Below are 13,279 nucleotides of genomic sequence, written 5' to 3' on the forward strand. Positions count from 1 at the left end.
AATTAAAATACAAAAATTAAATTATATATTTGGTATTTTTTAAATAGGTGTGTCTTTTGTAAAGAGACAATCAAAGCACATGAACCCTTTTCATTTTTTTTACTCATTAAGACACACTAATTAAATTAATAAAAAATTAAAAACCTTCTCTCGCTAGTTTATAACCCTTTTTTCTGACTTAATTATATATAATAATAATAGATATATATATAATTAATAGTTATATAAAATAGAGATATAGATACACACTTGACTTGAACGTATCCACAATCTGCGACTAGAATTCCGCTCGGACTCTCATTACTTTATTATCATATGCAGACATCGTCACGTCAAGCGTGTCGGGTTTCACTCGACTCTTTCTTGAACTTTACCCTGGTGCCCCCATTTCGTGATCGAGGTACGCCTGCTTCTCATTTCAGTTACCAATTTGTTGAAAGAATTATACGGTTCCAATGAGACCTGTTTATGTTCTTGGAATTTTGTGATTTGTTGACTGGTGACGAATACTTCGCTCTGTTGATCTACTGTAAGCCCGTACTCAGTTACTTTGATCTGTTATCTCATCGAGAGTCTGTCTCAGCCAATCGGCGGTAACGTTGACCTTCCTGGTTAGGGCTTGCATTTATCTGGTTGAAATTTTTGGATTTGTATTGTGTCAAAATGGTGTCTTGGTTTGCTGATACATCAAATTTATTTATTTATTTATTTATCGTTTTTGCTTGCACTGTAGCAAAGCTGTGGGCTTCCCCACTGTAATGAACTTCTTAAGTTGTTCTTCATGTATTTGATCTGAATTACGACAGTTCTCAGGGTACTAGTTCGTGAATTTTATTATTATTATCATATTATTATTGACTGCTCAAAGTCTTAAACCTTGCACACCTTAAATTATATCTTCCTTACGTTGATTTGTATTCATTGTAGATCAAGCATTCCTGCTACACCTTGCATTTTTGTGGTGTATCTCATGGATAACATTTGTCTGTTGTGTCCTTATTCAATTGGAGCTTGGTGGTCTGTGAGATTAATGAGTTATTTGAATTCCTGAATTTTTGGAAAATGTGACATATGTTTGTTATACTAGTTCTCTTTTAGTCATTTAAGCATTTAGACATGCATCATGGGCAACCTGTTTGCTGCTTTAGGTTCTATTTGATCTAAAATATTTTGATCTTTTGTCCTGTTTTCTAAGCAGATTCCTTTAAGAGCTTCAGGCACTTTCTCTTGGAAAACAGGCCCAAATTCATTATTACCATACAAGTTTTCCGCTCATAATCACTGAATTAATGTTTGTGCTGCGAATTGGAAGAGTGCAATGCCTTCCAAATGGTGTCATTTAATAACTTTTTGAAGGGAAGCGTTGGTTTCTGATTCTGGAAGAGCTTGAATATTGTTCTGTGGTAACAAATTATGATTGGAAGGAAGAACATGGGGCAGGCATTGCCACTGTTTCTGGTTCTTCTGGCTCTTGGGTTTTTCTTTGCAACATATAATTTGCTGACCATGATATTTCACAATAGAACTGCTGCTTCTGGCTCAGAGGAGTATATCAGTGAGGATTCACAAAGTCACTTGTTAGTTGATCCTATTGTCGAGATGCCTAAGGATGTGAAGAGACTAAAGAATGCTAAGCTGCTATTCCATGTTGCCTTAACAGCTACCGATGCACCTTATAGCAAATGGCAATGTCGGATTATGTACTATTGGTATAAGAAGACAAAGAACTTGCCTGGATCAGAGATGGGTGCATTCACTCGGATCCTACATTCAGGAAGTCCCGATAACTTAATGGATGAGATTCCTACCTTTGTGGTTGACCCTCTACCAGCAGGCCTGGATCGAGTGAGAGATCTCCCATCATCTCCCTTTTGTTCTTTCTTAATATTGTGGTCTACTTCTCAAGACACTTGTTGGTTGGGAAGTCATTAGCTGGTTTCTTGCAAAGTGAAACCTCTCTAATTGTAAAAAGAAGTGCTATGCTTATGACATATTTAGAGTATTAAAAGTCAGAAAACCCCTTAAACCTGATATGGGTTATGATAACTGTACATCAGATATCGTTATAGATAGAGATGCTTGGAAAGGTAGAAGTCACTTAACCAATCCCACCTAGTGGGATTAATGATATTATTGTTATTTTTAATGAAATCCTGAATGCTATTGTTGTTATAAAAGATTTAACTAAATGTCATTTTCTTGAAGCTTGCCCGTCTATTTCTGAGAATAATTTGTCCTTGCAGTTGAAAATTCTTCCTTTCCTTAATTATTAATAAGTTGAGCTGATTATTGCAACCTAGTTCTTTGTTACTACTTGACCTTTTATTTTCTGACACGCTTCTTAAAAACTGTACCAGGGTTATGTAGTTTTAAATAGACCGTGGGCCTTTGTGCAATGGCTGGAAAAGGCTACAATTGAAGAAGAGTGAGTTTCTGTTTGTTGGTAACTGAGTTACATTAGACATTCAGTGAACTCTGAGACCTGTTTCTTCTGCTACTGGTGTAGATACATATTGATGGCAGAACCTGATCACATTTTTGTGAATCCGCTCCCTAATTTGGCACATGGAGATTTACCTGCTGCCTTCCCTTTTTTCTACATAAAGCCTGAAGAAAATGAAAAGATTATAAGAAAGTTTTTCCCCAAGGAGAATGGCCCTGTCACTAATATTGATCCAATAGGCAATTCCCCTGTTATTATCAAGAAGGTAAATATGTTTTGCCATTTTACCTGTAATTATTTGTTTCCTCCATTCCCCCCTCCTATCTCTCAACATTCTTTCTATCTTTTGTAACTGTCCAGGATTTGCTGGAGAAAATCGCACCTACCTGGATGAATGTTTCTTTGAGAATGAAAGATGACCCAGAGACTGATAAAACCTTTGGATGGGTGCTAGAAATGTAAGCTAAACTATATGAAAATGATCTCTTTTTTTTTTTGCATTGACTTTATCATTTTTAGGTTCAGTATGTAACTTCTTTTGAGACCTCACCTAGTGGGATTAAGGCTTTTGATTATTGTTGTTTGTCGTTGCATGATAACTTCTTTTGACATTTTTTTTATCTTGCCTTGCTGAACTAAGGTATGCATATGCTGTGGCCTCAGCTTTACATGGTGTACAGCATATTCTTCGGAAAGACTTTATGCTACAGGTTTTTAACTCTTGATATTATGCTTTGATGTTGCAGCAGGTCATTCAATTTAGTGGATCTTATGTATCATAAATAAAATATTTATTGTCCACACATAATACCTTTTCTTACTAATTCTTGCTGTGAACTTTTCAGCCTCCATGGGATTTGGAAACTACGGGCAGGTTTATTATCCATTACACTTATGGGTGTGACTATAACATGAAGGTATAGTTCGTTCTTACATTTTCCTCTGGGTCTCTTGTTTCTTTACATTTTGGGCAAACTGTGGAACTTGTCTTCTTGTTATACATGTATGCTGAAAATCTTGAATGCCCAGGGTGAGCTAACATATGGAAAAATTGGAGAGTGGCGATTTGACAAGAGATCGTTTCTCCGTGGACCTCCACCTAGAAATCTCCCATTGCCCCCTCCAGGAGTTCCTGAAAGTGTGGTATTGTGATTCCTACCATAAGCTGGAAAGTCTTTAAGCTTTCTCTAATATTCTATTATGATTTTCTTTTCATGCTACCTAGATATTTTAAGTTCTTTTGATATGATTTGATTTTGTTAAACGTCATGTAAATCTTGTATGGCAGTGTTTGACATGCACTCGTAAGCTAGGTCCTTAATAGTGGTTTAATTATATTGGCCTGCCCTGCCTGCTGATGGAGAAGGAAGGAGGGGGGGAGTTAACCCGCACTCATGATTTTGGTCCTTATTTGTGGTGTGAGTATTTGGCCACCCAAGCCAGCTAGGACTGGGTTCCTGGGTTCAACATGAGGGGTTCCACTACATTCCATATCAGAAGAGTCATGAGTTCAGTCAGGCTTTTTTTTTTTTTTTGAATTATCATTAAACTATTGAAACATAAAATAATTTAAACCTGAAATAAATCAAGCATAATTCTACTATAAAATTCAGGTAAACTATTGTAAAATTAAATAAGTAGTTCTACAAACATTCTCTAGCATGGAAATTGGAGCTTTCTTCTTTTGATAAGTTTTGGAACTTGATTTCTTAGACTTCTATATGCTTTGAGCTTTAACCAAGTTAACTTCGGGAATTCTATATTAGAGCCAGGCTTTGAGCTTTGGATAGCAAATATTAGTTAGCACATTTATAGGGTGCTAGTTTGATTTTATGTTAGTGATATTACCCGAGAAGGAAATGCACATGTATGACACAGGCCAATTGCAATGCACGTTGCATGGCCCATTACGTAGGGCATGAAATATGCTTCCAATATCTCTGATTGGACTTTCACTCATAAAATATATCAAAATAGAAACTTTTTCTTGGAAATGATGCGTAAAACTCTGATCCATGCATGCTAATTTCTATGCTAGCTTGTATAAATAAAAAAAAAAATTGAAGAAACATGAAATTTATTCACTTCCTCTGTGTTCTAAGATATGAAAATAGGTTCATCAGATACTTAAATAGAACACTTGCCTCCAATACTGTTTCTTCCTTTTTTTTTTTTTTTTTTTCTAGATCTAACATAGATTGCAATTTCCTATATTGAACTTTTTGTGCCATCATAATTAGATGTTGCACAGTTGTACAGTATCTAGACACATGCACATGGTTTGTTTTTTTCCTTTTATCTTATTTATAGGAGTTGAGGCATATGATGCAGTCACATGTCCAAGTGAACTGTGGTTTAGCTTGGTATTTATCTTTCTATCCCAGTGTATGAACGTCAGGAATGGGGGAGGTGGACAGTGCTCATGAATGTGTGCGCTTTTACATATACGATAATCTTCTATTGTATCGTTGTATCACTCACATGTTATGCACAGAAGTATGGTTATTTTGAAATGGATGTCACATTTGTCCCTCACAAGTATTGCGCACAGATACTTGTTGAGCAATTTAAAATACATGAGTGATATTGCCAGAGTCCAATACTGATTATTTATGGGACAATTTATGGTAATCAGAATCTTGATCCATGTCTTACCATTCATTTTGGCAAACTTGATCTGGATCGTGTAAACTATCTATTGGTGATTTACAGAAAAAATATCTATTGGTGGTAGGACCTTGTGGTTTAGTTGTAGGATGACATTAGATTGTGGGATCTTGATTCTAATAGATTCAGTTATTAAAATTCCTTATCTGCAGTTATACATTTCAATATTAAGAGAAAAAAAAAAAAAAAAGGTTAACTGTTGAAGGGATGAAGTCTCAATTCAAGCATCTTAATCCTGTTCCCTTGCCTAATAAACTCTAACAATATTTCATGAATCCCCTCTCTTCCCCTCTCTCATGGCCACAAGCAAGCAGGATATCGTTCAGTTTTTATTCATTTTCTTTTCTTTTTCCAACTTATGAAATAGCTAAAAATAACCTTTTCTTTCCACTCTCTTCTTTTGTATTTCCCGAAGTATTATTTTATCAGTTTATTTAAAATTTATTCTCTCTTTTCTTTTCATTTTTCTTCCCTTTTTCTCAATCACAATCGTCTATAAAACTTCAAACATCTTATATTCCTATTTCTTCTTTTCATTTAAAGGGTTCCAGAATTTATTTTCTTATTACCTGTGTTTTAATTATTGCCTTCACAAAATGCGACTATTGTATAGTTCTCTTTTATATTATGTAATGCTCTCCTTTCCTTTTATTTCTCTCTTAAACTCAAGAGGGAATATCCCGTGATGATAACTTGGTTGAAATTGAGTCTACTACTTTTTCTTCTTTGTAATCTTGTCATGGAAGTTGCATGGTAATTGGTTTTTTTTGACCCGTGACTGTATCTATAGTTTTTCTCTTCTTTTGAATGACTCACTGTCTTCTACTTTTTTATGCTTGTGGTACAATAGCATATGATGGATAAAGCAGTTTTACTTTTATTAACAAAATGTTTTTATATTTATGGTCTGGATGACAAATTCATGTTCACCCTGTTACTTTTTCCAATATTTTGGTGGTTCGTGGATAATAAATGAGACTACCCATCTTTGTCTTAGAAGCAGAGATGCTTGGCGCCGTCCCTGACAGCTCTCAGGCTTACCGTTACCTTCCCTCTTTGGTAGATTTAAAACCCAATTTTATGAACGTCCATGTCATGTGGGTTCCCCCTTTCCCAATTAACTTTACTCAGCCAAAAAAAAAAAAAAAAAAGGAAAGAAAAAAAAAAAAAGTGAGCCACCAGCTGAGGTGCAAGATATTATCATTACCATATAGGCAATTAACATTCAACCCGTTATTGCAACTGAGGAACTCTACCAATTGAGTTGTATCTCCTAAGCCAAGGGAAGCAATGCATGAAGCTTAGAGAAATTGATTGCATTTCTGAATGTGAATTTAAACTTCATTTGTTATTTTTTACTATATTGCTTGACACATTTGCAGGTCACTCTTGTAAAGATGGTGAATGAAGCTACAGCCAACATTCCAGGATGGGAACCAGATAGGAAGTCATCGTAAACCCTCAAAAACCTGGTCACAGAAAAAAATGAGAATCCTGTTTTTTGTTTGGCCATTCATGCACACAAAGACAAAGCTCATACTTGATTCTTGTAAGAACATACATACAGAAAGAAAAACTATGGTTTTGCTCTAAACTAGGGTACGCCACACCTCCATTGGGAGAGGAAAAGGAAACCATAGCAAAGGTAGTTAATTTTTGATTACTTATTCAGTCCCGATAAGTAAAATTTTCAAATTTGTTAGTAGGTTTCCCGTATTTGATTTTGTTGTATTTATTATTGATATTGGGAGAATTCCTCTACCAAAATTAAGAAGGGAAAGGGGTGGGGGATGAGATGGAGTAATTTGTATCTTGTTACTGTAGCACTGGAATGTATGATCAGGAAACATTGCGAGCAAGCAGGTTTGGTCATGAGCTGAATGGAGCTTAGGGCTTGACTCCAGTGGGACCATTGACCTTTTATCCTCTCTCTCTCTCTCTCACGTGGTTGATTTTGGGGGTTGGGTTGGGTTTTCAATTTGAACATTGATGAGCATAAACAAATTATGTGCTGTATTTGATTATAATAAACATTGGGTTCGAGTATGATGATCCTTGTAATGGAAGGAGGGAGCCCGCGTTAAGGAGGGGGGTTGTTGTGGGGGAGTGAAAGCCCCAGCCCCAGCCCCAGCCCCAGCCCCATGCAACTAAATAGGTATATACACATATTGCTTTTTATGACAGGTAAGTGCAGCGGCAGTAGCACTGACTGGAAAAAGGACACTAAAAAACTCTTTATCTCTCTCTCTCTCTGCTAAGTGCTAAGCATATCATCTGCTTCTGATTATAAAGTGACAAACCCTTTCTTCCTCACAGCAGTCGCAGCAAGACCGCAACCCCATGACTTGCGCATATGCTGCTTTTTTTGGTGTCTTATTCGGATGGCCCAGTATTCTTCCTTTTCTCTCTCTGTCTCTCTCTTCACGTGAGTTACTTGAAATTTAGGTCTTGTACGCAGATCATGTGGTGTCGTCGTCCTTTTTAAGTGAAATGAATTAATTGGCGGTGGCTTTTGTGACTGTCGGCAAGTAGTAGTCCTACTCTCTCTCTCTCCCCCCTCCCCCAGGAAAGATGCCTGATTAGTTAGTTAGCTAAGGGTTTTCATCTTCAAGAATAATAATAGGTGACGAGAACGAGAGGGGTTTTATTAGAGACTTGTTTTTGACGCTTCTTTCTTACGATTCCAATCCCATTTCTGAAACTGGCAATTCAACCACCCAGCTCTTCTTCCTTTTCTCATACTACGTACTACAAGTCTCTGTGTTACTCCTATAACTATTTGACTTTTCCCCCCACTTTTTTTCTTGACAAAGTGACACAATCTAACATTTAAAAAATAACAATTCTCCCATGCTATTAACATGTTACGTGAATTAATATTAAAACTCTTGCTTGTGGGCTCATGCAGGATCCTACCCTGATGGTTCTCTACAAAGAAAAAGAGATATATGGATTCAAGGAGAGAGAGAGAGAGAGAGAGAGGAGTTATCATGTTGTTGAAGAAAATTGGGCATTGTTATTGCATTTGTCGAAAAATATGGGTACTTTCTATTATTACCATGGGGTTGATGAGTTTTATGGTGGGCTGTCGAAAAATATGGGTACTTTCTAGTATCACCATGGGGTTGATGAGTTTTATGGAGAATCCCATCTAATGATGAGATTTTTTAAAAGTTCAATTGTCGTGGAGTTTCAACCACAACCAACATTGTTTTTATTATTATTATTTGTAATTAAAAAGAAGATGGGAGAGAGTAAGATAAATTTCATTTTTTTTTTTTTAGATGTTTGCAAGTTAAATTTCTATTGTAAAAAATTCCTAATTTGTGATTTTTATGGGTACTCTAATCTAATGTTACCTATGTCTATTGCCACCTAAATTGTGCCACCTAAACTGTCATTATTTGTTGTGGGTTGCTTTGCTGAGCACTTTTTGGATTCCAAAAATATACTCTCTCTTTTTTTTATTTTTATAATTATAACTTATTTTAGTAACTTATACTTTTTAATATAATAATACAATCATACAAGAAAAAAAGGGTTATTATATATATATATATATACGAATTAAAGCAAGATGACTTTTAGGGAAAAAGCAGTACATTCCCTAGGATTCCAAGCCAAGCGCCACAGAATTGAGAATTTCACCCAAAGTCAGATCCACAGTAGTAGAGTAATCCATCCATCCCTAGTGACTGAATTGACTTCTCTATCCCTAACATCAACGCTTCTTAACTTATCCTCCAACTAGCTAGCTAGAACACTTCCTCGTATTGATTTTCCCGGAAAAAGTAGGTGGTACGGTTTTCCGAGAAAATAAAAAATAAGATTACAATTGTAAGAGAGAATGTTAAGCTAGATTTGATTTTCTGTCTGTTCGTTACTGAATTGAGAATATATATATATATATATATATTGAGATCTGTGTTGGCGTTAAGAACCACTAAGCCAAGCCAACCTACCCGTCCCTGCTGTTCAATGCATGTAAATGTAATAATAATAATAATTCTATTCAATTCCTTCCATAAATATATCAACCAGAAAGCGCACCGCAAGCTATGAATATTATACAAACAAAAGAAAATGGATTACAGTCTGTCGGCCAAGAAAAGCCGCTGATTTCAAGATTGCTTTTCTCTCTCTCTCTCTCTCTCTCTCTCTCTCTATATATATATATATATATGTTCAGCAGAGTGAGAGTGGCCGCCTGAACCCGGAAGAGAGCCATGAACAGCTTCCTTCTTCTCTTCTCGCTAGGTCTCCTCCTTGTGTTTGCCGCCGAAGGGCGGCGAAGCCCCTCCTGCGACGCGCCGGACAGCGGCTCCGACCTCCGGGTCCTCCACGTGTCCAGCCCCTGCTCTCCGTTCCGGCAGCCGTCGACGAAACATCTTTCATGGGAAGAGAGTGTGCTCCAAATGCAGTCGGAGGATCAGGCCAGGCTCCAGTACCTGGCCAGCCTCGTGGCCGGCAAGTCGGTGGTGCCTCTCGCCTCCGGCCGGCAGATACTGCAAACGCCAACTTATCTTGTTAGGGTTAAGATCGGGACGCCGCCGCAGACTCTCCTCATGGCCATGGACACCAGCAACGACGCCGCTTGGCTGCCCTGCACTGGCTGCGTCGGCTGCTCCTCCAGCGTGTTTGCCCCGGCCAAGTCCACCACTTTCCGACCAGTTCCTTGCCACGCCCCACAATGCAAGCAGGTAATCGACCCGCGCATTAATCATATCATTAGCTCTACCTTACCTTAAACCATGTTTAGGCTAATCCTAAAATAAATTTTTAAAATCAAATCTACAAAACAACAATGTAACGTAACCAAAAAATAAATAAATAAATGATAAGAAAAATTTGTAACAGTAACAGTGTGCCGGCGAAAATTTGTAACAGTAACAGTGTGCCGGCACAGCCACTGTTTATACAGTGTTTGCCGTTGGTTGATCCCTTTCCCTTAAAAAAAGGTTACATTTTGCAAAGCAATACAGAAATGAAAGAAGATGGGTCTGGAAAAAAGTACACTTTTCATTACACATTATTCTAAAAGATGAATTATTTTCAGGTACCGAACCCCACCTGCGGGTTAAGGTCTTGCAGCTTCAACATGACGTACGGCACCTCCTCCATCGCCGCGAACCTCTCCCAAGACGCCGTGAAGCTCGCCGCCGACGTCGTGCCGGCGTACACCTTCGGCTGCATCAGCAAAGTCACGGGCAAATCAGCGCCTGCTCAGGGTCTTTTAGGCCTGGGCCGGGGCCCGTTGTCTCTGATGTCCCAGACGTATGGCCTCTATCAGTCCACCTTCTCTTACTGCCTGCCCAACTTCAGGTCCAGAGATTTTTCCGGGTCGCTTAGACTTGGGCCCATCGGCCAGCCCAAAAGGATCAAGTACACGCAGCTGCTCAGGAACCCCAGCCGATCCTCTCTGTACTATGTCAACATGATCGGAATTCGCGTCGGGCGGCGAGTTGTCGACATTCCGCCGACCGCCTTGGCATTTAATTCGACCTCCGGCGCCGGGACGATTTTTGACTCTGGTAATTTTCCTTCTACACATGCAATGCATATTCATCACTTCGTTAAAAATTTGGATCGAGTTGTCTGACGTTAATGATAATAATAATAATGTGAAAATAAATATCAGGGACGGTGTTCACGCGGCTGGTGCCGGCAGCGTACGAAGCGGTGAGAGACGCCTTCCGTCGGCGGGTGGGCGTGAACAAGACGGTGTCGTCGCTGGGGGGGTTCGACACGTGCTACGCCGACCCGGTGGTGTCGCCGACGATAACGTTCATGTTCAGGGGCATGAACGTGACGCTGGTGCCGGAGAACTTCCTGATCCACAGTAGGGTCGGGAAGATAACGTGCCTGGCCATGGCGGCGACGCCGGACAACGTGAACTCTGTGCTGAACGTGATCGCAAGCATGCAGCAGCAGAACCACCGGGTGCTCTTCGACGTCCCCAACTCCAGGCTCGGCGTCGCCCGCGAGCTCTGCACCTAAATCGACAATGCAATGGCTTGTGTTTAATTAATTAATTAATTGGTTGGGAGTTCTTAGTGAAGGAACATTTGTGTTGGATCTTAATTTGTTAAAGTCTTTGTCGTTTCTCTGCAGCGTGTTTTTGTTTTATTACGGCTGATTGTTATGTTAGGAAAGAATAATCTGATCTATCATCTGTATTGATTGAAGCCATAGAGTCTGATTGTAATGCTAATGCTTTATAGTTCTTGTGCAAGGTTTACCCCTTTTTTGAGTTTCACCTTTTCTTTATCAAGTCCACGTGCTGCAAATATTTTATGATTTTAAATATGATATATATTTTTTATTGTTAAAGATATTTATTTTACTTTTTTTTTTTTTAAGATCCACTGCTAAATCTCGATCAACACGTTGAAATCGTTGCATGATGATGAGTCAACTACATGGCCCCTATCACCATTGGTCGGGAATAGGGTCTTTTTTTTTGTTGGCAACCAACAACAAAAGAGATGGATAATGCTTTTCATTTCTATCATATAACACCTTTTTTATATATATATCTCTTCGTCAGCAATTGATGTTCTAAGTAACGAACTTCCATCTCTCTAGGTATCAAGTTGTGGTTGGTCGATGTTGGCAACCACCCATAAATTTTTTTTCTTATCTTTCTTTTTATAATTTTAGAAGAGTGAGAGAGAAGAGAGAAGAGGAAAGGCATTTTGAGAGCTTTCACAAAATTAATTCAACGATAATAGATAATTAACCTCAAAAGTAGATTTGTGTTAGTGTCATATATATTTATGAGTGGTTAAACATTTTTAGCCAAACTTCAATGGTATGGTGTGAAATTTATTCTTTAAATTTTGAATTATGATTAATATAAAATGGCAAGTGACATGAGAATTGACCTGTTTAGATAAAGATTTCAAATTTAAGTATATCACAAGCAATTTATTCTACTTTTATGAGTTTTAATTTGTTGTTAACTCATTAAAGTTAATTTTTAGTCCACTTTAAAATTATCTTTAACTTATAGGTGAAAGATATAATAATACTAAATTAATAATATGGCTTAATTGACTTAGTTTATTCTGAAGTTAAGGCCATTTTATAATTTTATTCAATTTTAACTTTTGCTTCAATTTGGTTATTGAATTTTAATTTTAATTTTATTCTCAATTGATCAGGTGTGTGTTGTGACTTAGTTAACGTGACAGTTGAGATGAAAAGTAATGTGTGTGATAATTGACGCATCAACAAAATTACATCATTTTGCCTTTACTTTTATCGCAAACCATAAAACAAAACAAAACGTTATTTTGGTGAAATATACTACATCGGGTCAACCCGACCTAAATCTAGCCTAGTAGTAGATCGGTCAAAATCCATCTTCTTCCCGCAAATGAGCTAGAGTTTCTGCCTTCCACCTTGCGCCGTTGCCGCCACTGCTACCGGCTGCCTCTTTCTTCACTCTTCATCATTAGTGACTTTGGCCACCGACTGGATTTCATTAATGATGGCCATGGCGTCGAAGCCCATAGCCTTTAGTCACGACAGCCATGTCGAGCACCAAGTTCTTGGCCATGGTAGTAACTAGAGGTCGTCGACCACGGCCACAGCCATGGCAAACCCACAAGGAGAAGGCAGCCACGGCTACGACGAACTCACGAGGAGAACGCGACCACGACCACGATGTGTGCATCCCACCGCTCGCCGACGATTTGAACGAGAATCCCACTGGCCTGACGTACACGGCCGCTGGTGATTCGAACGACAGATTGAGAAGGGAATCCCAGCTTTTCTTGGCCACGTTTATGGAATCTCAGTTTTTGTGATTTTGGGTTTGTAATTTTTGATTTCTATATTTAGTTATTGATTTTGTGTTTGTGTATTTGGTTAAAGATTTGTGTATTTGATTATTAATTTTATGCATCTGTATCTGATTATTTTGTATATTTGATTATTGATTATTGAGTTTGTGTATTTGATTATTAATTTAACTAAAATGATATTGTTTTATCTTATGATTTGTGACAAAAGTAAGACAAAATGACATTTTGCTTATGTGTCAATTATCAACATGCTACACATCTGATTAACTGAGGATAAAATTAAAATTAAAATTAAAGTTTAATGATCAAATTAAAATAAAGATTGAATAAAATTACAATAATTTAGATAAACTAGTTGATT

At 37.8% G+C, this 13,279-nt stretch overlaps 2 protein-coding genes across 4 annotated transcripts; both read left to right on the plus strand.

Annotated features, from left to right (window-relative positions):
* The first annotated feature begins 254 nt into the window (after nt 1-254).
* LOC127813975 (hydroxyproline O-arabinosyltransferase RDN2) lies at nt 255-7,156 on the plus strand. Of its 3 annotated transcripts, none has more exons than XM_052355164.1 (9): nt 255-400; nt 1,199-1,845; nt 2,358-2,425; nt 2,507-2,708; nt 2,804-2,901; nt 3,084-3,153; nt 3,289-3,360; nt 3,473-3,586; nt 6,493-7,156. In XM_052355164.1, the coding sequence occupies exons 2-9, from the start codon at nt 1,414-1,416 to the stop codon at nt 6,565-6,567; spliced, it is 1,131 nt and encodes a 376-aa protein (XP_052211124.1). In that variant the 5' UTR covers nt 255-400; nt 1,199-1,413; the 3' UTR covers nt 6,568-7,156. The 3 variants fall into 3 exon arrangements, with proteins under 3 accessions (XP_052211124.1, XP_052211133.1, XP_052211141.1); XM_052355173.1 differs by lacking the exon at nt 255-400 and adding an exon at nt 407-611; XM_052355181.1 differs by lacking the exon at nt 255-400 and adding an exon at nt 407-593.
* Nucleotides 7,157-9,171: 2,015 nt separating this feature from the next.
* Nucleotides 9,172-11,369, plus strand: LOC127795350 (aspartyl protease AED3-like). The gene is made up of 3 exons (XM_052326971.1): nt 9,172-9,810; nt 10,167-10,641; nt 10,749-11,369. Exons 1-3 carry the CDS (start codon nt 9,337-9,339, stop codon nt 11,105-11,107), a joined length of 1,308 nt encoding a protein of 435 aa, XP_052182931.1. The 5' UTR covers nt 9,172-9,336; the 3' UTR covers nt 11,108-11,369.
* The last annotated feature ends 1,910 nt before the right edge of the window (nt 11,370-13,279 follow it).

The sequence above is a fragment of the Diospyros lotus genome, chromosome 1 (assembly GCF_014633365.1).
Source record: "Diospyros lotus cultivar Yz01 chromosome 1, ASM1463336v1, whole genome shotgun sequence".
NCBI classification, from domain to species: domain Eukaryota; kingdom Viridiplantae; phylum Streptophyta; class Magnoliopsida; order Ericales; family Ebenaceae; genus Diospyros; species Diospyros lotus.

Excerpts from the sequence above, each read along its gene's own strand:
- LOC127813975 (XM_052355164.1), top strand. The coding sequence starts at position 1,414 with ATGATTGGAAGGAAGAACATGGGGCAGGCATTGCCACTGTTTCTGGTT. Across the intron at positions 2,902-3,083 it reads TTTGGATGGGTGCTAGAAAT|GTATGCATATGCTGTGGCCT; the intron begins GTAAGCTAAACT and ends TGCTGAACTAAG. Across the intron at positions 3,361-3,472 it reads GGTGTGACTATAACATGAAG|GGTGAGCTAACATATGGAAA; the intron begins GTATAGTTCGTT and ends TTGAATGCCCAG.
- LOC127795350 (XM_052326971.1), top strand. The coding sequence starts at position 9,337 with ATGAACAGCTTCCTTCTTCTCTTCTCGCTAGGTCTCCTCCTTGTGTTT. Across the intron at positions 9,811-10,166 it reads ACGCCCCACAATGCAAGCAG|GTACCGAACCCCACCTGCGG; the intron begins GTAATCGACCCG and ends AATTATTTTCAG. Across the intron at positions 10,642-10,748 it reads CGGGACGATTTTTGACTCTG|GGACGGTGTTCACGCGGCTG; the intron begins GTAATTTTCCTT and ends AATAAATATCAG.